The sequence below is a fragment of the Dendronephthya gigantea genome, unplaced genomic scaffold (genome assembly GCF_004324835.1).
Source record: "Dendronephthya gigantea isolate DGI-Jeju-01 unplaced genomic scaffold, DenGig_1.0 000068F, whole genome shotgun sequence".
Classification (NCBI taxonomy): domain Eukaryota; kingdom Metazoa; phylum Cnidaria; class Anthozoa; order Malacalcyonacea; family Nephtheidae; genus Dendronephthya; species Dendronephthya gigantea.
The window spans coordinates 213,687-236,639 of NW_021163078.1; the positions used below are offsets into that span (position 1 = coordinate 213,687).

The 22,953-nt window shown below is 36.1% G+C and overlaps 1 protein-coding gene and 1 long non-coding RNA gene across 2 annotated transcripts; one reads left to right on the top strand and one right to left on the bottom strand.

Annotated features, from left to right (window-relative positions):
• Window positions 1-10,076: 10,076 nt before the first annotated feature.
• On the bottom strand, window positions 10,077-15,853 carry LOC114531054 (four-domain proteases inhibitor-like). The gene is made up of 3 exons (XM_028552697.1): window positions 15,826-15,853; window positions 12,376-12,519; window positions 10,077-10,228 (listed from the first exon to the last, which is right to left on the bottom strand). Exons 1-3 carry the CDS (start codon window positions 15,851-15,853, stop codon window positions 10,077-10,079), a joined length of 324 nt encoding a protein of 107 aa, XP_028408498.1.
• Window positions 15,854-20,819: 4,966 nt separating this feature from the next.
• On the top strand, window positions 20,820-22,953 carry LOC114531161. Its single transcript, XR_003687827.1, has 3 exons — window positions 20,820-20,946; window positions 22,432-22,569; window positions 22,776-22,953. It is a non-coding gene; the product is annotated as an uncharacterized LOC114531161 (long non-coding RNA).

Genomic DNA, 22,953 nt, shown 5'->3' on the forward strand with positions numbered 1-22,953 from the left:
AAACTTAGTTCACAACATAATCTAAAGAATAAAGGTAAAATAAATTAATTTTGAGTGGTACGCCGAAAAGATTTTAGGTTTTGAGTGTTTTCCCGCCAAAATACGCGACATAATAAACAATCTCCTCTTAAATACATTTTACGACAAATCAAAACATATATAAAACATTTTTACAAGAGATAGGAAATGAAATTTTTTAAGCAGAATAGGTGAACAGAACACAGAACAAAAAAGAAAGTAAGGTTCCAGGATGGTGGCAAACATCGTCTGATAACATAAAGCTTAGTTTAGAAGCGAAAAAAGGTTTCAGACTTTTTAAAATTATTTCGTTTTGATGTCCCTTGATTTTCAGCATGTTTTTGTTACATACAAAATTGTTTATTTTGTTGATAAATCAATGTTATAGTCAATATGTAAAGGTTAAACGTTATGGTTCCAGTAAGATTATACCACTTGTTTGCCAAAGTTTATTGACAATACGTTTCACCATTATAACTGAAGATGATAGTATGATTTTATTGATCCAGTAGGAAGGTACAGGTGGTTTGCAATGTTGCTTACAGATAACCTATCAGCGTCAATTGGCTGGACATAAAAGCACCAGGTCGTAGGTCCAAAAAACTGCGTGGCTTTTTAAAAGTTTAAATCTTCAAAGTTTAAATTTATCAGTTGACAATATCTCATCACTGTGGTAATCAGTCCGACAGTCAGTCAACATTGAATGCCATCGATCATTCATCATTGATATAAATGTGTATTGCTCAGTGGTAGTTACCAGGAAGCTATGAGTAGCATTTACCAGTAAGGCAGTATAACATAGAGTCCAAAACTCTTTCAAACGTTTCGCATTAACAATTTAAGGACTTATCTATGTATCTGAACAATATTCTAAAGATTTTTGATCAGTTGAAATGCACTTTTGTTAAACGTTTTGTTTCATTGAGGATAAACTATTTGATCTGCCAGATCATTTTACGGACACGTATAAGAAAGAGTCCAAAATAGTTTAAAACATTTCAGCATAACAATTTTAAAGGACTCATCTATGTATCTGAGCAATATTTTAAAGATTTTTGTTCAGTTGAAATGCACTTGTGTTAATAGCTGGATGTCCACAAGGAAGAAATTGACAAGTTAAATATTGCATTATAATTTATAAAACAGGGCAACTTGTTACTACCATTTGCCGAATAAGGTAATGTTTATTCATTTTCTATTAGTGTAACTTTGTAGTTTGTAGATTCAACGCTCACCGATCACCGCTTTTTCTTCTTTAGAGTACTCAACTTCGCTTTAAAATTAACGTGACTTCGGTTGCTTCCGTCCTTCGAAAGCAACGAAATTTTCCGGAAGTTGAAGAACCATAGGCAATTGTAAAACAAACGTACCATTCGTCATCTTTCGTATATCCGACGATTGCAAAAGATGTGGCACCCACACACAAACACATGCACACACACACATCCGGCCACTTTTTCGACTACATAGTTGTTAGGCGCGCATGCGCAGACTACCCACAAAGACGCCTGTTCAGGCGTTAACTCCGGCGGGTCGCGCACGTGCCAGTCTTCAATTTAAAGCTTCTGAACATATACAGTTCATACTCATTCAGCTGCCTTGCGAACCTAAACGTTGTTCGATCGCGACATTCAGAAGCACATCGCACTTTCAATTCAATTGTTTAAAAATGTAAATAAACCGGATGATACGTTCACTTTGTCTTACACTTTGGTATTCGCGCTTATATTAATTCTTCAATCCTGTGCAAACTGCGACGTGTCAACGCGCCCATACACCACCACATCTTGTTAAACGGCGAAATAGCAGCGATGTTATTAAAATAGGACCAGAATCTACATGTATTAAATCTATTCTGACCCCAATTAAATCTAAACTTAATCGAACAGCATCAAAAGAACGGTTTATTTCTTCCTCGTGGAGGAATTACCGCATCATGCGAGCGAAATAAAATCGCGCATCGGGCAATTTTTTTAATAGCCAAAGATTTCGAGCTGCGCTCCACAACTCTTGGGAGACAAGACTGTGACGTAGATAAATACGGTCATATACACTTTTTAAATACTACGACGACGATGAAAAAAAAATAAAAAAAACCAAAACAAAACGAAACCGGATAACAAGAGATAAGTAACAAATAAGCCTTGTTTAATGGTCACTTGATTGATATTTATATACTTTATATATTTATATATTTTATATACTTGTATATATATATTGATAGGGACAACCTTTTTGATAACGTATATAAGATATAGAATCATAATAGAATAATAATATATAAATTATATAAAGAGAGAGGTCTTAATTTCGAGCGGAATTATACACACTTCAAATTCAAGCCAGGAACAGTTGATCGAAAAATGAGTCAACTATCGGTCCTCCGGCAGGAATCGAACCGACGCTTTTGCGATGCCGGTGCAATGCTCAAGAGCAAGCGTGGTTAATATGTATAGGATGGTAATGCCGGGAATATTAATCATATACCATATTTATTTAGTGCATATACTAACTGGACACATCAGCTTGGATGAGTAAGTCATTTCAAAAGCAAAATCGTCGAACAATTAAGTCGAACGAGTTCATGGCCAGAAATTGCGGACATGGAATATGCAGATTGCCGTAGCAAATTTGCATATCTGTTCAAATATTATTCGTTTGCAGAACTATAAATTATATTGCGCATTCTTAAATTTTGCAAAATTTAAGAAAATCATTGCATCTTTGCTATTTGCCCTGGTTGTTTCTTGTAACTCGTGTCATATTGAAGATCCTGAGGTAATATTTTGCTGGCAAAGGTTTATGTCGGCTCTGCATTTTTATTTTATTTCTACGCTATTACGGTTTTCGTTTTATATGGTATTCAACGTGATAAATGACCAAAACTTTGTTTTGAAAATGCAGAACGAATATTGATAAAACATTTTGAAATACTATATAAAAATATTAAGATTAACTTGCTCTGCAACGAGCAATTAAGGCAAATTATAATCGACCTACCTAAAGGTGTATTTTTAGCGTTTAGTACTGTGCACATTACAGTTTACTATAAACTCACGAAGCTTTATTTTGACACCATATGCAAATTTAGGCGGAAGTAGAATGTTAACTATGTCCGAGTTTTCTGGCCATGTAAAGGAATCGCTCAGCTTACCGTCATAGAAGCACATCTTTGAGTGCATACGCATTCTCTCCTGGAGATATTCTTTTTCTGCCGTGCAACCAGGGGAATTATTCTCACGTCGACGTTCATTGAAATATCTTTGAGTTTCATTGCAAGATCGTTCACTCTCAGCAAAATATCGTTCAATTTCATCCAAGTTTCCCAGACTTTCATTCACACATCTTCCCTGCCAGTTTTTCACGTCTTCTTTCAGTTGTTTCAATTGTTTGTCACAAATGAGGATATCTTCATTGCAATTGATCAGATTTCCACGAAAGTAAATCAAGATCGTTAAAGCAAACAACATTTTGGTTGAAAGGAAAGGCATTTCCATCTTTTCTGTTTATTTTGCCAGATAATTAGATCTAAACAAATGAATAGAATAGAAAAATTGACTGTAAACAAATGACAGCTGCAATTTCACCAGCACTATTATACTCGCCATCACAGTCCCAGTTAGATTCCTTAATAACTCCTACCCCCTCAGCGATGCTTTTTTTTTTTTGTAAAATAATCCCTGAGCCTGCGACAACACGAAATCATCGTTTGTCATGTTTAGTCATCGTTTGTTATGACAATTCTGGTCAGACTGTCGTACAGAAAGAAAACAATATGAAACACTATAGCGCCATCCATTTGATTCAAAAATTCGATTTTATTTTTGCCCATTTAGGCTATTTACGTAGATCCACTGAAAAATTAACTAATATATAAGATTAAACTATTTTTGAAAGTACTTCTTGCGGGAAGATGTATACAGTTGAAAAAGTGAATAGAAGCCTTGGCTTGAGGACATGGCATGCAGTGTACATTGTGGGAGTAAAATAAATGTCAAATAAACGAACACGGAGCAACTGCATGTATACATGCATATAAGTATTTGCTAAGTTGTCTGTTTACTACAGCATGTTGCATGCATGTTTATATACTCGCAGTCACATGAATTCACAGCGTATATAGCGTAATCGTAAAGTGTCACATATATTTAGCATAATATAACAGCTAAAAAAATGCATGAAATAATGGTAATAATTGTATAGTTTGATCTCGACGAAATGTGTAGCTGTAAGACTATATATGTTTTATCTTAGAAAATATATATCCTGTCACAGAACCACTTGAATTTTTCCATGCATGCAGTATTCTGAAACATGCATACGTACATAAATAGGTATAATAAAATTCATTGATCATGCAGTCAAATCATTGAGCAAATTGCATAATAAACAGTAGATTAAAAGATTAATGCTTTTCCAAGCAATCAGCGTTGTAAGTGTGAACTGTGGGTTGGTCTTAGAACCTCGCTCCGCTCTCGTATCTTGTTTGTTCAAGGCGTTGTCGCACTAGTCGAGTTGGTCTTTAGCTCAATCGATCAATACTTAAAAATGTTATCATCAACAGTTATTAAAATTTTCAAACATTGCTTCTGCGAACCTTATTTTACAGCTACTTATACTACTATTTTAATCGAATTAAGCTTTCTCTGACATAATGCTTAAAATGCTCCACCGCGCGTAATATAAAACACAATTGATTGACATAAGAGCTTTGCAGCTGCCTAAAGCACTTTTGTTTTTAAGATTAAATTTAGCTTCGCTTGGGCTTTTAAGATATGCAAACTTTACATGTTTACCTAAACCCACTGTTTACCTATAAGAACGACAGATTGGTCAAAATGATTGACACTAGGAATATTACTACATTAATTATTCACCCAAACTATCAAGCTTGGAAGAAAAAGTAATTGATATTTGCGAAAGGCCAAAAATTATATTTACTCATTTGCTTTTGTGGAAATAATCAATTACTATCTACCCACGGCAGGCGATATTCCCAATCTTCCGACTTCAAAAGTTATTCGAAACAGACTGGCCCAGTTTTCTTTAACCATGCACCGGACTCTCAGCTCTTTTAAACATGAAAGTTATTGCCCGAAAACAGGTTGACTTGAGTGTGTGACAGTATTAACGATCTTCAGGTTGAATGAAAGCCGCCGTGAAGGCCTTTAAGTGAAGTAAAGTATTTTGCAACAACACTGCAGAAACAATGTGATTTGAGCAGAAAACTAAATAGATTTTATGAGGATTTTAAAAAATTTTCCGCGCGGATACGCGCATGTTTCAATGACATTTGAAGTGAATGAAGTGGACAGCAGCACTGCCCGAATTAAAGGGACTAAAACATTCGCCGAATACTTTTGCATACAGCGATACGGTGGCCAAGGTCAATAGTGTATAATAATTTTTCAGTTTCTCCATTTTCAACGTATTTTCTACTTGGACTAATTATGAAAGCAACGATCGGAGAAAACTGCCCAAATATAGCAAAGCTGTAAGATAATATATTATTATGCTGCTACTCCCAGATGTCTTTGAGGACACGGCGAACGCAATTCAGAAACGCAAGGTTCGCTTTAAATTCACAGCAAAAATATTGCTGCTAATTTAGTTGACGAGTTGCATTCTTTGTGCACATAGCGTAGAATATGGTACTGAATATTTCATACTGATAGGCATTCTAAAATAAACTTAATCGGTAGTACATTTATACATCGAAGCACTACATTTACATTTATATGTAGTATAAGCAGTACATTTATATATAAGCGAGTTTCGTACAACCAGCTCGTGAAAAATGTATCTAAGTTTTATCCGCAGCGCAATAGTTTTAATCGCGCGCAAGATATGCATGCATGTGCGTGGGTTGAATAAATTACTTTATAAATAGGACCCGAATCTATATTGAACATTATACTAAGAACACCATACTTAGCAATTTTTAAATAAAGACATTCCTTCCCTTTTATCGTTAATGACTACATTTTTTCTCTTTTATCGTTAATTACTATATTTATTACATAATCAATATATTCCATTTCATATAGGAATCATATTTAGAAACTAAAAAATGAAACGCACACCATGCAATGTTGACATAAACTAGAACGTAATATTTTTAACAACCAAAGTAAAATGTTGTCGATCCTTTCGAATCCGAAAAATATAAAAAATATTTAAAAATTCAAAAATATTTCCTACCTTGCTGTCTCGGTTATTTTTTTGAAACTCGTGGAATTATAATTCTCTTTCACAAACGATAATATGTTCTGTAGACATAAATACGAAGTGTATTACGTATACTGTGCTAACATGTAACATCCCATGTGCAGTTACTTGTCATTAAGCTTATACTGTACTTGGACTTAGTCTTAAGAGAGAAGGAGCTGAAACAATGATTATTGACATTGCTAAACTTGGCAAAACACTCATGTCTAGGCCAGATGTCGCGGTTCTTATGCACTGAATGCATTCGAAATTATAGATATAATGCGGCATTTCAGCCTGTTGTCTATTGATTTTAAAACCTTCGGCGTACGGTGTGCATGATGTTATACCTATTAGGCCAAACCTATTAGGCCAAACGCAAACTGTTTAGTAGAAAAATTGAAGGCTAGATTGCAAAAACACCTTCCCAATATTCACCAATAAAGCAACATAAAAATGTGACAACTGCCATTTAAAAATCCTTTACTTTTGCAAAAAAATGAATTGAAGTAACCGGGCCAGCGTCACTTTATCATGAAACCCGAGTATCACTGAATATTGAATACAATCATTTTTACATCTGCGATCTCAATATCCTGCACGGGGTTACATGTCATTATTTGAAGTCGCTTTCTTGAGAGTAGACGTGCCTGAATAATATCACAAGTGTTTTGTTTTTTCCAACATATTTTAGGCGAAACGTTAACTGGAAAACGAAAACTGAAAGAAGGAATGTCTTCGCGATTAAAATTATATAAAATATTAATTTCTCAAAAAGAAATAATTACGCAACAAGAACAAATATAAAGATTAAGAGAAGCGACAACATCCACAGCAGGACAATAGAGAGGCTGAAGGCCATGTTACCAGTGGCGTAGCCAGCCCGACAATTTAGTCATGCTATGCTAATATTTTGGTGTTCATTGACTGTAAAAACAATGAATTACTAATATAAAGAAATGAATAATGATAATAACATAAAATTTGCATAGCATGACCAAATCGTCAGGCTGGCTACGCCACTGCATGTTACACGGTGCAATTTTTCTTGCAACTTGCAATGCAATTCTACTTCTAAGAGATGTAAATTAGTGAAGAGTCTTGCAGAAGAAAAGTGCACGAAGTGTAATAAACACAAAAGTTTCGTTGTTCCCAAATACATCTCTCAAAAGTAGAATTGCATTGCAATTCCTTAAGGCCTTAAGATACCCCGGTTCCGGTGTACGGGTACTTGTAATGTAACCGTACCCGTAGACACAGGCACATTAATTTTATAACTTAAGAAAATGTATGTAACGGGTAAGAGTTCCGAGCGGGAAATAGTACCGAAAGACGTAAAAGGTAAAACGAATATGGCAGCGGCTCGAGCAAGGTACGTAGCGCAGTTGAAATTTCGTTTTCTTTGTGTTTTCCGTGATTCTTTGAGTATTCTGAAGACCTTAAATACAGCAACACTGAGTAGCCTCCTCCTTCTCCGTATACAGTACAAGCACCGCTTGCAATTTTAGAATTAGATGAATTGCTACAATGCCTAACAGATGGACATGGCATACCTAAAATATATAATATAAAAAGCAAATCATGCAAGGTAAAATCTGGCCCGACCTTTTTGACATGCTTTCTTAGTTTCAGAATACATCCAGTCAATACTAAAAAAATTCAAATTCTGCTCCTTCAGAGTAAAACCTTTATAATAGTAACGGGAGGATCTAATGGGAGAGAACCAAAAAAATATATGTAACTTAATAAGAAATTTAAAAGATTGCACTGCATGTGATGTAGAAGTTAGAATTTCATCAACTTACTGAGATTTTCTCACATATGACAATTTAATTCATAACAATGAAAAGTTGTTTTTGAAAGTGCATTCCCTTGCATTCTGGTAACTTCTTCTGTAAGACAATATTCATCAACAAAATATAATTACTGAGTTAAAACACAAACTTTGTTAGCGGTTTGGCGTTTGCCGTAAACGTCAAGGTAAAGGTGTCTAATGTTTTCATTATAAGTCACCTAATTGTTTTGCATGTGTACTCAGACGCTAGCATTACCCGTTGTGGGTCGGTAATTACGCTAAATAACGAGGCCATTTGTCATAGGCTATGGGAAGAAGAGGAAAAACGAAAAAGCTCGATCTTGCGCGAACTATCCGATATAGCTAGCTTTCTCCGTGAGGTCATTTACAGATTTAATCTCTCATACGCATGTGAAATGGTTTACAGACAGTCAAGCGGCAGCTAGATAATGGAAATCGGAAGTATGCAACTATAATTGCATAAGCTGTCCATCGACATATTTAATTTTTCTCTTAAACATGGGCCCTTAGGCATACAGTGTGTACCACGCGAGCAAAACATCAGAACTAATTTAAGAAAATTGATAAAGCCCGATGCCTGCATGGCGAATTACTGAAGAGGTATTTCAACAGCTTGACACTAACTGGAGACCACATACGGTTGACTGTTTTGCCAATTATTACAATCACAAATTGAAAAAATTCTTCCCCAGATTTTCGAATCCTAGCTCGCACAAGCGGTAGACTCAATCTTGTGAACGAGCTCAAATAAATGAGCTCTCTTGCCCAGAAATGTGAAAACAGAACGACAACTACTGAAGGACTCAAACATTAATTTGGAAAAGAACATAAAACATTTAAGCATCTGACACAATAGAAGACATTCTTACAGTATTGTCCTTGATTATTAAAATTAATAAATCAACAAATACCAAAATACACATTGATAAACAAATTCGAAGGTCATTAGGATCCCTTCGTTCTTTATTCCCTCCTAGCCTAAAAAAGATGAATGACATAAACATGACAAAAATTTATTATATGGAAATTGGAAACGAAAGAAAACGGTACAATCACTACAAGCTAGCTCCTAGCTTTCACACGAATAATTTCTCTTCGAAATTGTTGAGCGTACTAGCAAAAGTGACAACCACTGGTTGAAAAGTGGCTTCGAATTTCAATGAAGAAAGATGTCGGATTATCTGAATTTACACTTTCAATGATAAATATTACTTACTGCAAGGTTCTTCGCGTACAATCGTGATGTTCTCTCCAGACTGACAAGCAGTTTCTTCCAAAATACAATAATTGGGATAGGTATTGCCATCTGATCCACATACTGCAGGAAGCTGTATTTTGGGACAAGGGAGTGAAAGGACGATACAGGTTGGCTCCGGCTTAGTTTCTAAGATAGGAGAATATGCGAATAATTTTGTCGACTTAATAAAGACCGGGATGTTCCCCAATATATCTATCCTACAATTGCACAAATGGATATGATTATTCCTAAATCCTAAACAAATTTTGGTAAAAGGAACAAACACATATTTTTTAAACCACTTAGAGACATATGTTTATACAAGCTTGCGACCATTGCATGGCCAGTTAATAATTCGTTGTTAGACTTAGTTTACATTTTGCACTTTAATGAATTGGAATTTTTTATGGTAATGCTTATATGCCACGACTTAGTAAAATTCAGGTTGCAAGCCTTGTTGCTCAGATAAATTTCCTCTTCTGCACAAAAATGTAAAAATAGCCGGTACAACTGCTAAGGAGTCAAACATTTATTTGCAAAAGAACATAAAACAATTAAGCAGCTGACAATATAGAAGACATTCTTACAGTATTATCACAGGTTCTTTGAAAAAATTTACTGATTGACAATTATTGAAACAACAAATACTAAACTATACATTGTTAAACAAATTCGTAGGTGATCAGGATCCCTTCGTTCTTTATTACTTCCAAGGCCTAAAAAGGATGAGTGACATAAGGCAGGACAAAAATGCATTGTATGGAAAGTGAAAACGAAAGAAAACGGTATAAGAATAACTTACACTTTACACTCTGCATGGTAGGCCAATCTAATTTTCCTGTCACTTTTACATTGTTCATATTTGAAGACACACGGGTTAGCGTATGTCTTGCCGTCTGTACCACATTGTGGATTGCATTCCTTTGTGCAAGTCGCTGAACACTTTGGTACTATGAATTGAGAGTATTTTATCCATGCACATTTTTAATGAAAAAATGAAACTCTTACGACAGTCAGGTGCTCATGATCACATAGTTCATGTCATTCCTCTTTCAAACTCTTAAGGTTAGCATTACGGTTTTGTATCATTGCTGGCATAGTGTGAACACAAGATATGAATGGCCTAATTCCATGCCGCTTTGAAGATGGTCGTAATTACCCATTACTTAAGTAATGTGTTCATTTTATGAACATAGGAAAGAATCAAACAAGATAATTTCCTCACATGTATCTTCCCATGCAAGTGCAATACTCTCAACCAAATTCCTAGAGCCGTAAAACTATTGCCCAACTTCCATTCATAAATACGTATTTTACTTACTGCAAGGTCCTTCGCGTACAATCGTGATGTTCTCTTCAAACTCACAAGCAGTCTCTTCCAAAATACAATAATTAGGATACGTATTGCCATCTGATCCACACACTGCAGGAAGCTCTATTTTGGGACAAGGGACGATATAGGTTAGCTCCGGTTTAGTTTCTAAGATGGGAGATAATGCGAATAAATGTTTTGACTTCATAAGGTCTGCGATGTTTTCCAATATACTTCTTCTAGAACTGCATCCACAACTGGATATATGGAAAATATTAAATTTAACTGAGGGTAATGTACATACGACACTCTCCATGATGAGCCAGTCTCACTTTTCCATCACTCTTACACAAGGCGGCTTTGAAAGAATATTCGTTACCATATGTTATACCATCCGTACCACATTGAGGATTCCATGGCAATCGGATAATAGGGTGACACTTTGGTTCTACCATAAACACATTTATAATTCAGCATATATTATATATATTATATATATATTATATATATATAGACAAGAAGATCTAGTACAAAAACTTATCAAGTTTTGACTATTAGGGTACGGCAATATCCGTCACAAAAGTAATTTGTTACTAAATGCAAATTATTTTACCTATATGGTTTATGTAATTTTGCAACGTAAATAATTACTTTCGGAAAACAGTGGTTTGGGGTTCCCATGCAAAGCATGGATATACCAGATTCGGCGAGTGCGAATATAATCAGAGAAGATTTTGTTATTTGTTTGTTCCATAACAGAAGCCGTTACGTATCGATTGGGGATATCCTAGGTTATGCTGACGAGATACGGAACAGGAGAATATAATCACAGATTTTGCCGTTTCGTTAAATCAATAGACTCAAACCACAAAAAACAGCCTATTACAGATATCATTACGTATAAGTGCGATGCTCAACAAAAACATGAAATAAACTCCATGGAGCAGTAAAACATGTTATATAAGCATTCAGCCAAAATGTTCTTAACTTACCGCAAGGTCCTCTATGAACAACTTTGAGATCCTCTCTGAACGGACAAGCAGTCTCTTTCAATATGCAAACATTAGGATATGTATTGGCATCTGATCCACATACTTGACGGAGCCGCCTTCTGCATGGGACAAGGAACGGCACACGTCACCTGATTCTCCTCTGGCTTTAGAAATATCAAGATTTTTTTAAGCTAATAATTGTGCTTAGAATTGCGTTCAGTAGTCTGACAGATAAAACGTACAACCGAACCTGGGATATTGTGGAGTTATTAGCTGCATCGTGATGTAGTTTAAGAGCGCTACCTTGAATGGAGTTATGGATCATACAAGAACCACCGCACTGACGGTCATAACGATTGGTGGTTTTTCAGCTTCGACGTGGCCATTTTGGCGTAGGCATTTTCCCAAACCCCGGGCTTTAAGGCTGCAGGTTTTCAGACACATGCAACATACAGGGGCCGGTTGTACGAAAGCTGGATAGCGATATCGATTACCATGTTGAACACAATAATTATAAAGAAGCATTCTGTCTAAAATGTGGGCATGTCTAAAATGTGCTCCTTCCTCTGTCTAAAATGTGCGCATGTTGGAAAGGTATAGCTATTTGCATACGATCTCAAAGTGAAATAAGCTCAATGGTCGATGATATTAGTAAAAGATTAAAAAAAAAACAAAGAACTTTTGAAAATAATGTATAATTCTTGAAAAAAAATAATTACCCCCTCCCCATGCATAGTGAAATTAGGAAATTTCCTTGGAAATGGAAACGCTGACTCTGATGCCACAAAGCTACCACATTCTCCATGATGGGCCAAAGTAATCCTTCCGTCACTTGCACATTGAGCATATTTAAAGGTACACGGATTACCATACGTCTTGCCGTCTGTACCACATTGAGGATTGTATTCAATCGTGCAAATTCCTTGGCACTTTAGATCTAAAGAAAATATAAATTTGTTAATGAAGGTTAATAAGAACCTATTGTAAGCGTAATTTATAAAGCATTTTGGCTGTTCTCAAATTTCTAGCGTGACAGTGAATTCAACCCGTATTTGTCTGATGTTCCTGATTTAGATAGTTACTGCGATTTCTATCACCTCTATAAACCTAGCAGACGTTTCACACTTACTGCAACGTCCTAGATGATCAACCCTGATTTTTCATCGAAATCACGAGCCGTCTTCTTCATCAAACGATAACCTGCGTATGTATTGCCATCTGATCCACACAGTTCTAGCCATATTCCTATGGGATAAAAGCCAATTTCTGCAAATAAAAATATAAAAAAAGTGTCACAGACGAGAAAAGACTGGGCACAACAATTTATTCATTATGCATTCAGTACACTGTCCTGAAATTCGCTCTGATCTAGATTAACCGCGATTTTTGTTAGGTTATGTCTGGACAGTGCTGTCAGTTAGCCAGTTATTTCATTCACATGCATAAAATATAAACTAAACGCAGCAGAGGTAAGATATTATCACAATCAACATCAATTAAGCTAAGTTGGTCGTTAGGGACTTCGAATTGATACAAAATTTTTGGTGCGGGGCAAAGTTTAAGATTTGCATATCAGACATTGAAATAAACTCGTCGAATAAGACACATTCTGGCAAATGCATCAATTCACACTAGAAATAGAAAATTTAGAAAATTTCTATAATCCGAGATGTTATAGATATTACGTACCTGTTTTTATTCTTTATTCACAAAGTCGATGACGCCAAAAAAAAAATCCTCCTTTCTCTGTTTAAAATGTGCGCATGTTAGAAAGGTATAACTATTTGCATACGATCTCGAAGTGAAATAAGCTTAATGATCGATGATATTAGTAAAAGATTAAAAAATTTTTTTAAGAACATGAGAAAAGTTATCTATATACCTGAAATATATATAGTCTTTCTATATTATGGTCTTGCTTCTCTCAATCCAAAAACCAGATGAGCGTGTTATGGGCAAGACTAGGAACATGAGCTACTTTAAATAGTGTCGTTTTCTTGCGCGGTCAACCGCACAGTTCAGTGCTGACCTTCACAGTTCACGCACTTTGCACATGATGATGTCAGAGAGGGGGAAATGAATCACTTGTGCGTCTAAAGAAAGTTCTGCGGTCACAAATTATACAATCTAAATATATTGAAGGGCCATGCAGTATTTTATAATTTGCAATTCCTTTTTACACCGTCTATATATGGACTATAAGGTAAAAACAAAATTGCGGGAAGCAAGTTCGCATTGTCCGAAGTGCGTTGTTGCAACAAAGATTTTCTAGCATGTGATATAGGCTTTGATTGGTGACACTAGTGAACCATTATCTTCAAAGTACTCTTTATGAGAGACACTGCAGAAAGCTTGCCACCGTTTGCTCTTATAAAAACGTCAGGCTAACCGCATGCTTTAATATATCTAAAAATATTTTGAAGAGGAATATGAGTTCATTTTCACATGCTTTCAATCGCAACTCGGAGCAGAATTTGGCAATTGCCTTCAGTATGACATTTCGTAACTTAGTCAGTTATGTTGATTTATTCATTGTTGTATACAGGGTGTCCCAAAAAAAACGCAACTCAGGTTTGCACCATAGTTCAGCTAAAATGACTTTTAGCATTGTAAATGAAGGATTAAGAGCCATTTTCAATTCCCAGAGGTGCTTATCTATTGTGCTTTAGAGCTGTATTAATGTTCTGCATATTTAAGTGGTTGCTTTTTTTTTTAATTTGGGACACCCTGTATAGGAAACATCTAAAATTATATCGAAGCCGCAGTCTCTCACCAATGCAGTATGCCTAATTATTGCGATTTGAACCGCCTGGCTGCGTGGCTGTTGAAAGGCATACATTACAAACCATCAATCTACAAAAATTCCTTTAAAAAAAAGTAAGTTTATTCGAATCACGCTTACCACCATTATTTTTATAAAACGTTAGATTAATATTAAACCCACTTAGTCACTCATGGTGATATATATCTATGAATTTAATGGATACATCTAAAATACATAAAGTAGCATGCATGCATAATTTATTTTCACATCCTTTTGTAAACGTCATTCCAACCGCACTATCGATCACTATACTATATATATTACATATTCTTTGTTATAAGGGGAAATATCTAAAAATACCGAAGGAGCGTATGCATATTTTATTCATGCATATGCGCACATCTCATACAAAATGTCATACTACGTAAGTGCAGTTTAGTGCACTCAGTTAGGTGATGGGTTTACATCATTGCTGCAGACATACACGCGGAGATTAACACCAAAACAAAATGAATAACGGTCGAAAAACCTACATTTCGAATAATCACATTATATAATATAAACGAATTGAAATTTTAAATGTACTAATATGCTGGTACCGTATATATCATTTTTCATAACATGTCTTTGCATTCAACAAAATCATAATCTAAAAACTAGAAATACATGCATGCAGCAACCCCTCGCCATTTCATCACGAGGCAAAATATTCTAAGCCTATACCCTAAGCTAGCCAGACCTAGCCTTGAATAGTTTGAAATGACCTAAATGTAAAGCCGATAGGTGATGTTTGAAATTTTTCGGAAACGAACACAGTCGTATTAAAAGGTGAGGTGAAATCACCCGTTTCCTGCTGCATTACCGTTGCATGAAGTTATAGACTTTCACAGTTTAAGTTAATACTTCACTACAGTATGAACCACGGTGTTAGTTATTTTGGGTATGTGGGGTTTCTTTTTTGAAAATAGTACGTCCAGTTTGCAAAGCTGGTGATAACTTCAAGGAAAACTGTGGAAACACCATTCGGATGTTTACATTTGTGAAAGTCACGTGACAAAGGTGGAAGGAACTTTTTGCATATAAAGGTGACCCACTTTATTAGTTTTTATCATTCACTATCACAATGGGACGAGGTAAAGATCTCAACGAGGAAGAAAAAACTCAGATTATAAAAGAATTAGCCAAATCAACTTCACTGCAAGATATTGCAAAGATGATCAACCGCCATTTAGAGACAGTGAAAAAATTTGTAAGTCACCCCATGAAGAAGAGGAAGACCCGGTCTGATAGTGGTGTTCTGAAATCTGTTTCTAAGCGAGATCTACGTCGAATCAAAATAACTTTACGAAAACAACCTGGAGCAATCAGCAGAAGAATTTTCCAAGCGTGTGGCTTGACAGACATTGCAAAAACCACTAGAAATAGAATATTGAGAATGATAGTGAAACACAGAGCTCCACAAAAAAGACCCCCACTTACCTGAAGGCACAAAGATTTGCGCCTTCATTGGGCAAGAAAATACATGATATTGGATATGAAACGCGTCCTTTTTACAGACGAATCCCGAGCAACGTTGGATGGACCAGATGGATGGGCAAAAGGATGGGTCATAAATGGTGAACAGTCTCCAGTAAGATTAAGACGTCAGCAAGGTGGTGGGGGCGTAATGATAGGGGCAGGCATTATTGGTGACGAGCTTGTTGGTCCTGTTCGGGTTCCTCAAGGGGTAAAACTTACATCTGCTACGTACTGTCAGTTTCTCAAGAACGTACTTGTCCCTTGGCTAGAAGAGGTACCATTATCACGACTAAAGAAAGTTGTATACATGCATGACAACGCACCATCCCATGCTGCAAAAGCAACAACTCTATTCCTGGAGAGCCTTGGTTTCAAGAACGAAACGCTAATGGTTTGGCCCTCAAATTCGCCGGATATAAATCCAATCGAAAACTTATGGGCAATAGTCAAGCAAAGGATTTATGCTGATGGGAAACAGTTTTCCACATTAGATGACTTATGGAAAGCTGTTGAACAAGAATCTGTTGCTATTCCACTACGACACACTACGACAAAATTGTTCAAGTTCAATCCATTTACATTCCCAAAATGCGGCATGCAGGTTCAATGGAGTGGAATCATCTATTGATATATGCTCCATGACAACTTATAACATCAAACAACCTATCATTTACAGAATCAGTAAGTTTTTTCACAAGAAAGAAATCAAAGGCCTACCAATAACAATGTTAATTTAGCTTTTTTATCCAGCACATACCATGGCCTTTAGTTAAAAAAGCAGCACTTGGTTTGTCACTAGCTATTTGTTTTCCAAAGGGGTTGACAAGTGTTCACTTTGTTGTATATATAACATTTCAATTGTCATTTAGCTCAGGGTTGTTGAACTGTCACATTAATTTACATGGGTGTAAAGGGATTCAAATTTGTGTGAGGAATTTAGCTTCCTCAATTCTATATGTTTGACTTTCATTTTACCACTAAAATATATTTTTAGGTGTCACAAAGAAATACTGAAATGATTTCTTTTGCTTTCATGCAGTGCAATATCATATGTCCACAATTTCATTGCTCCGTAACTATGTACTGCTAATTGGAAATTTTCTATGGCGTGCTCATCAAGTGCAATTCATACTTGTTGCACCTTAACACAATGGAGTAGATACTGAAAACCAGGAGATGTGTATATGTATATTATGTACCCTGGTTTTCAGTATCTACTACAAGTGCAGCAATTAGTTACAAGCTAAATTAACATTGTTATTGGTAGGCCTTTGATTTCTTTCTTCTGAGGAAAAGTTATGGTTATAATTTCACTTGTTCAAAAGCTGCTCAAATTTTTGGTATGAATAAATTAGATTGGACTGTCTATGTGCATCCTACTGGCTCTGGTGGAAAAATGTACCAAAAATGTTTATAAATACACTGGGAGTACCCGTCAAACCTGTAACTACCATTAGGCATTGAAATGATAGGGCAGGAGAGGGGGCAAGAGTTTCACCGTTTCAGTGTTTTTCAGTTTAATATATATACAGTAAGCTAGAACTAAGTGCTAGCTTTTCCAAACTACTCTCAATATTAATAGTAGTATTAGGTTTGATAAAACTTAGGCCGGTTTCAAACGTCGCATTTTGCATGTGTCGAATACAATTCTAATTAGATTCGACCCTAAAACAATAATCCGACGGTCATTTCAAATGTCGCATTTCGCATGTGCTGAATTCCAATAGTTGCGGGCTCTATTCCTTATGATCAACGACAGTCCGCTTGGGCGTAAATAAAAAATGTCATATTTCTAGAAATCCTTTTCTTGCTATTATTTTCCTCATATTCTTACCTAAATATATTGCACTTTATGCAATATCCAACTGCTTCCCAGCCGCTTCCAGCAAGCCAGCCAGCCTTGACTGCCTTGGGATTACAAATATAAGCGGTAGGCAAATGTATTTGTCAACTTTCTTGCACACGTGATACAATACGATTGTTCTGGTTCAATTCTTTTGTCTATGGCCTCTATATTTCCATACGAGTGCCTTTCAATATCATAACATGCATGACTTTCTCTTCAAGCGAATTGAATTCGACACATGCAAAATGCGACCTTGAAGCCACGTCGCACCGAGCTCGCATCACGGTCGACCGCAATTCCGGAGATTCTCGTTCCGGATTCTAAAGATTCCGCAGATTCTCATTCCGCCTTTTAAAGATTCCGGAGATTCTCATTCCGGGTTTTAAAGATTCCGGAGATTCTCGTTCCGGGTTTTAAAGAATCCGGAGATTCTCATTCCGGCTTTTAAAGATTCCGGAGATTCTCATTCCTCGTTCCCCCTTCCTCGTTCCCCGTTCCTTGATTCCCCGTTCCTGGTTTTAAAGATAGCCCTTCTATAATTGCAATCATTCATCAAGCGATTTTACACGAAGAAGGTGTTGTCTCAATTACCCAGTAATCCCAAACTGATTCTTCAATATTGTATCAACTCGGTATTTCCCAACTATACAGGGTGTCCCAAAAAAAACGAAAACTATTGAAATCACTCATTGTTAAAATTTGAATGCCGTGCTCACGAATTTCAGCCCGTGGGGATTTAATGCAACTTATAAAATGCTAAATGCTTTGTGTTGCTAGAGAAAGGGGACATATCGAAGGTCATGGTCCTTGAGACGACATTTAAATGATGTTATCCAAATTTGTAAATTGTAAATATTGTTGATAAATATCATTTTTGCGAACAAGCAAATTTGACTGCATCATATGCATGCATAAAAATGCTTATGGCAACCCTGATTTATACACTTGTGGGCCCAACAGAGTGCTTGGGCATTCAAACTCTAACAATGGCATTGTTATGGGTGATTTCAATAGTTTTCGTTTTTTTTGGGACACCCTGTAGTTGATCATAATCAATTTTAAATAGCTTCCAATTGTATTTATAAAGAGCATGCTACACTGTCCGCCTACACAGTGGAGTGAATAATACTGTACATACTAATTATAGTTGATAAAAATAAGCATTATTTGACATGAATACATAATCTCCTGTGGCTGGTTGTACAGGGTGTCTCAAAAAACCGAAAACTATTGAAATCACCCATAACAATGTAATTGTTAGAGTTTGAATGCCTGAGCACTCTGTTGGGATAATATCACAATAAACACTCGTTGTTCCGCGGTCAGCTGTACCATCTTCTTTCGAAGCAATAACAAGGCTAATTTATTCAATCATATTCACAATTTCAAATTTTTCGTATTTAGCATTTTATAAGTTGCATTAAATCCCCACGGGCTAAAACTCGTGAACACGGCATTCAAATTGTAACAATGAATGATTTCAAAAGTTTTTTTTGAGACACCCTGTATACAAAGAGTAGTTGAATTATACCTATTAATTGGGGGCTAATAAGAATCGACATGCATTTTGAGAGTTCACTGCCATTAAATTTTAACTAGTAAAAATTAAAACGGAGTTAGAAGGTAGTTCTATACGACCAGGTTTCTAGAATAGAATTATAAAAAGCTATTATTAGAGCCACATATGACATCTTGCAGTAAAATTTGTCCCAAAAAGAGATGATTCTTTACAAATTTCCTTTCGTTATAACTCAATTCCGGTAGTTTTCCTGGATGAAAACAATAAAATAAACATTTGTCCAGGCTGGATATTTCAATCATTCTGTGCATGTAACAGACGCGCCCATACATAACCAGTTCTTGATGTTGGTGAGTAAACTACACATGTGTCACTAATTTGGGTTGTTTGAAACTTTTACTAGCTGGTTTTAGAAAATCATCGCATTCCATGCACGCCCTGTAACCTTCTCTGTGATAAACAGTGAACAAACGAGGTGTAAAAAACTGATTCATAGTTGTATGACGAGGAAAGGCCAAGAAACTATCACAGCAGGAACAACGACTCTTGCAATCACAACAGCCTAATCCAGCAGGGAAACCAGAAATACCGTTGATTGTTTCCTCTTTGAGAATGGGTCCCGAACCCCATTTTCTTTCGTCAAGATTCTCACCTACGGTTTCCCATGTCACCGGAGCATTACCCCTGGAGCTTAGGCCACCTATTTCTGTCATCTCCATAGATTTACTGGCTGTACCCGATAAGGAATCGTCCGTTGGTTGAGAACGCGGAGAAATTAAGACAATATGGCCTTCACGAACCTCGTGGCAACCTATATAAAAGAATGTGCAAATTTCAACGTGCGCTCATGTAAAACTACAAATAATTTCAATTGTTTTCTTCATTTCACATCATTTTCATTTTCATTTAAACCGCATCTCAGTTTAGGCTACCAAGAAGGGTTACTTCAGAACTGCTTTCGTCCAATGCTTCCAAATACTAAATGCTAATTTCAAATTCATCCCAATATAGAGCATTTATATATTTGGACACTTTCAAACTCAATCACGTCGCTTATAAGTAATCTGTTAATTATTAAATGTCTAAAATGTGACAAATGATATACTCGTAGAGGCGATAGAGGTTCTTTGCGGATAATTGCATGGTTGGAAACATATAAACAACATAATACAATGGGAAATTGTTTTTACAATTATCATACATCTATGGCCGACTCACAATAAATAAGTCTTGTATGTTTGGACATTTACATAACTGAATATAAATCTTTGGAGCATGCATCTCTGGAGAGTGCTCAAAAATGGCGCCCGTCGTCACTTTTTCTGAAAGAGCACTACTTATGGAGGTAGTATTTAACAAGGGCACTGTGCTCAGCATGTTTTATGAACCAGTTTTGACTCTACGCATGCACCGGTGCCGAGCACTCAGTCTGAACGCAGCCTAAAAGCCCACACATACCGGTGTCACGCGAAATTTATGACTTGCGAAATATATGAGTGTCGCAGTTCTGGGCATGCGCAAATGCGCGCATGAATTACATTCTGTTCATAAATTTCGCAACTTGTTTAACGTTCAACACGTATTCTCTGACTTGTCTCAAAGGAAGATTTTTCGAAGTTTTTTTGTTTCCTAAATGGCTGCAAATTCAACGACTGAATCAGCTTGCTGTTCTGGCGTTAAAGCGAAGAAACCTGACTCGGAAATCTGTAAATATAAGGTATGTCATTGTCGTCCAAACTCTGTTTAGTTCGAATTCAAATGTTCGATGACTTCGATCTGATACCGATATTCGGACTCAGGGGCGGATCTAGGATTTTTTTTACGTTAGTCATAATTTTCGCAGGTCAATACTACGTTTCCAGAGTAAGAAGAATTTTCGCTCCCCCCCCTAGATTGATGAAATTAGTTATATTTCACAGTTTACTAGCTGATTCGATATAAATCACACCTTTATTCACCTTTATTGTATTGAGCTTGGTCAAAGCAAAATTGCTTTATAAGTTTATAGCAGAAACACGCGGGCCACATAACAAGCATTAATATATAATACTATTATTAAACATGTCTGGATATTATTTCTACGGTGCAGCCTATATAAACATACAGACATAACATGATTTTACAAATATTCATATTCAAAATTCATAATCTATCACACTTTTAAATAATACAGATATAACACACCAGCTCACCCTCAGCTAATATGAATAAACAATACAACAAATGAGAATATGAACGGCTCCAAATTCTAAATATTAATATAATTTTATGACACTTGACCGGCGGCGGGCGAATGCAAATAAATGCTAATAAAGGCAGCTTCAAAGTTCAAGTGAAATATACAGCTTATGTTGTCGTTCGGTTTATAGTTTATATTAACTTATAGTATTATCGGAGAATAGTTTAAATAAACATGAACAGAGAGTGAATATTAAATTTACCTTCGCGTGGAACACTCGACATTACACTTCTCAATTCGTTACGCAAACGAGTATATTATGAAAACAAACCTCCGGCATAGCAAAATTACTCGACAACATGTTATCAGCAATGGTTATAAAGAACTGTATTCGACTGCAAAAGCTTTCTCTGCATGAAGTCATCCGGAAAGCTCAAAACGAAAGCTCACAGGCACACCTCCAGAACGAGCAGACCAAACCCCCAAAACGAGCAGACCAAACCCCCAAAACGAGCAGACCAAACCCCCAAAACGAGCAGACCAACCCCCAAAACGAGCAGAATTTTTGTTTCCATGGAAACTACCGAATGGGCCAATCAGATGGATGAGAAACGCCCCTAACCAACCTCCAAAACGAGCAGACCAAACCTCCAGAACGAGCAGAATTTTTGTCTCCATAGAAACGAATGAAAATATTGCAAGTCTACATTCAGGAGCGAGGAAATCGAACGAGATCAGTGTTTATTTAATTTAATAAGCGCAAAAATTATTATGCGACTGTACAAATTTACAACAGGACTGCGATCTGAAAAATATAATCTCACTGCATTTAATTAGTGCGAAATATTTACGTTAGTCGCGTGATCGGTGTGACTACCCCTAGATCCGCCCCTGTAATCGGACTGTTGTTTTAATGTAATTATTGTGATCATACTGATCATAACCAAGATATTATTGTTATTGATATTTATTAATTTGTCGTTGTTTTGGCCATGTATTAACACTATAATTTGAATATCTTAGGTTTATTAAAGTGGAAGAAGTGCTGCACTTCCTAAAATCAGGATGCCAGGAACCTACTCATTTTGCCACTCTTGACAAAGTTGCAAGGAAAAAATATCCACACGCTGTCTCAATTCTCGAGAAACTTTAAATATGAAGGTATGTCTATGTCTAATATTATGTGATATGATCTTATAAATTTTATTATTGTTACTTGTTTTATAGCTCTTATTTTTCATTTGGCTTTTATAGCTCATTTTATTATTCATTTAGCTTATATATTTACCCTTTATGTACACATTCAAAAGTGAATCTGAAAACTTACACACATGTCTACTAACTACTGTTTGGAATTTTTGTTGCAGTGCTGTTGGGAGAAATACAAGTGTGTGCAAAATTTGCAAGAAAGATGATGGTGAAGACTGGCTTGGGTGCGACCGGTGCTATCAATTCTTTCACGCCAGTTGCAGAAGTGTGGACTTCGCAACAGCACTTTCAGGAAAATTTTATTTGCTAATGTGCAGCTAGGTGAAGTGATGCAAG

Bases quoted from the DNA above. Each gene is read 5' to 3' on its own strand.
- LOC114531054 (XM_028552697.1), bottom strand. From the start codon at position 15,853: ATGAAGGCGCAAATCTTTGTGCCTTCAG. The intron at 12,520-15,825 runs GTAAGTGGGGGT...TATTTTCTTTAG, and splicing joins GCAAATCTTTGTGCCTTCAG to ATCTAAAGTGCCAAGGAATT. The intron at 10,229-12,375 runs GTAGCTTTGTGG...CTCAATTCATAG, and splicing joins GGCCCATCATGGAGAATGTG to TACCAAAGTGTTCAGCGACT.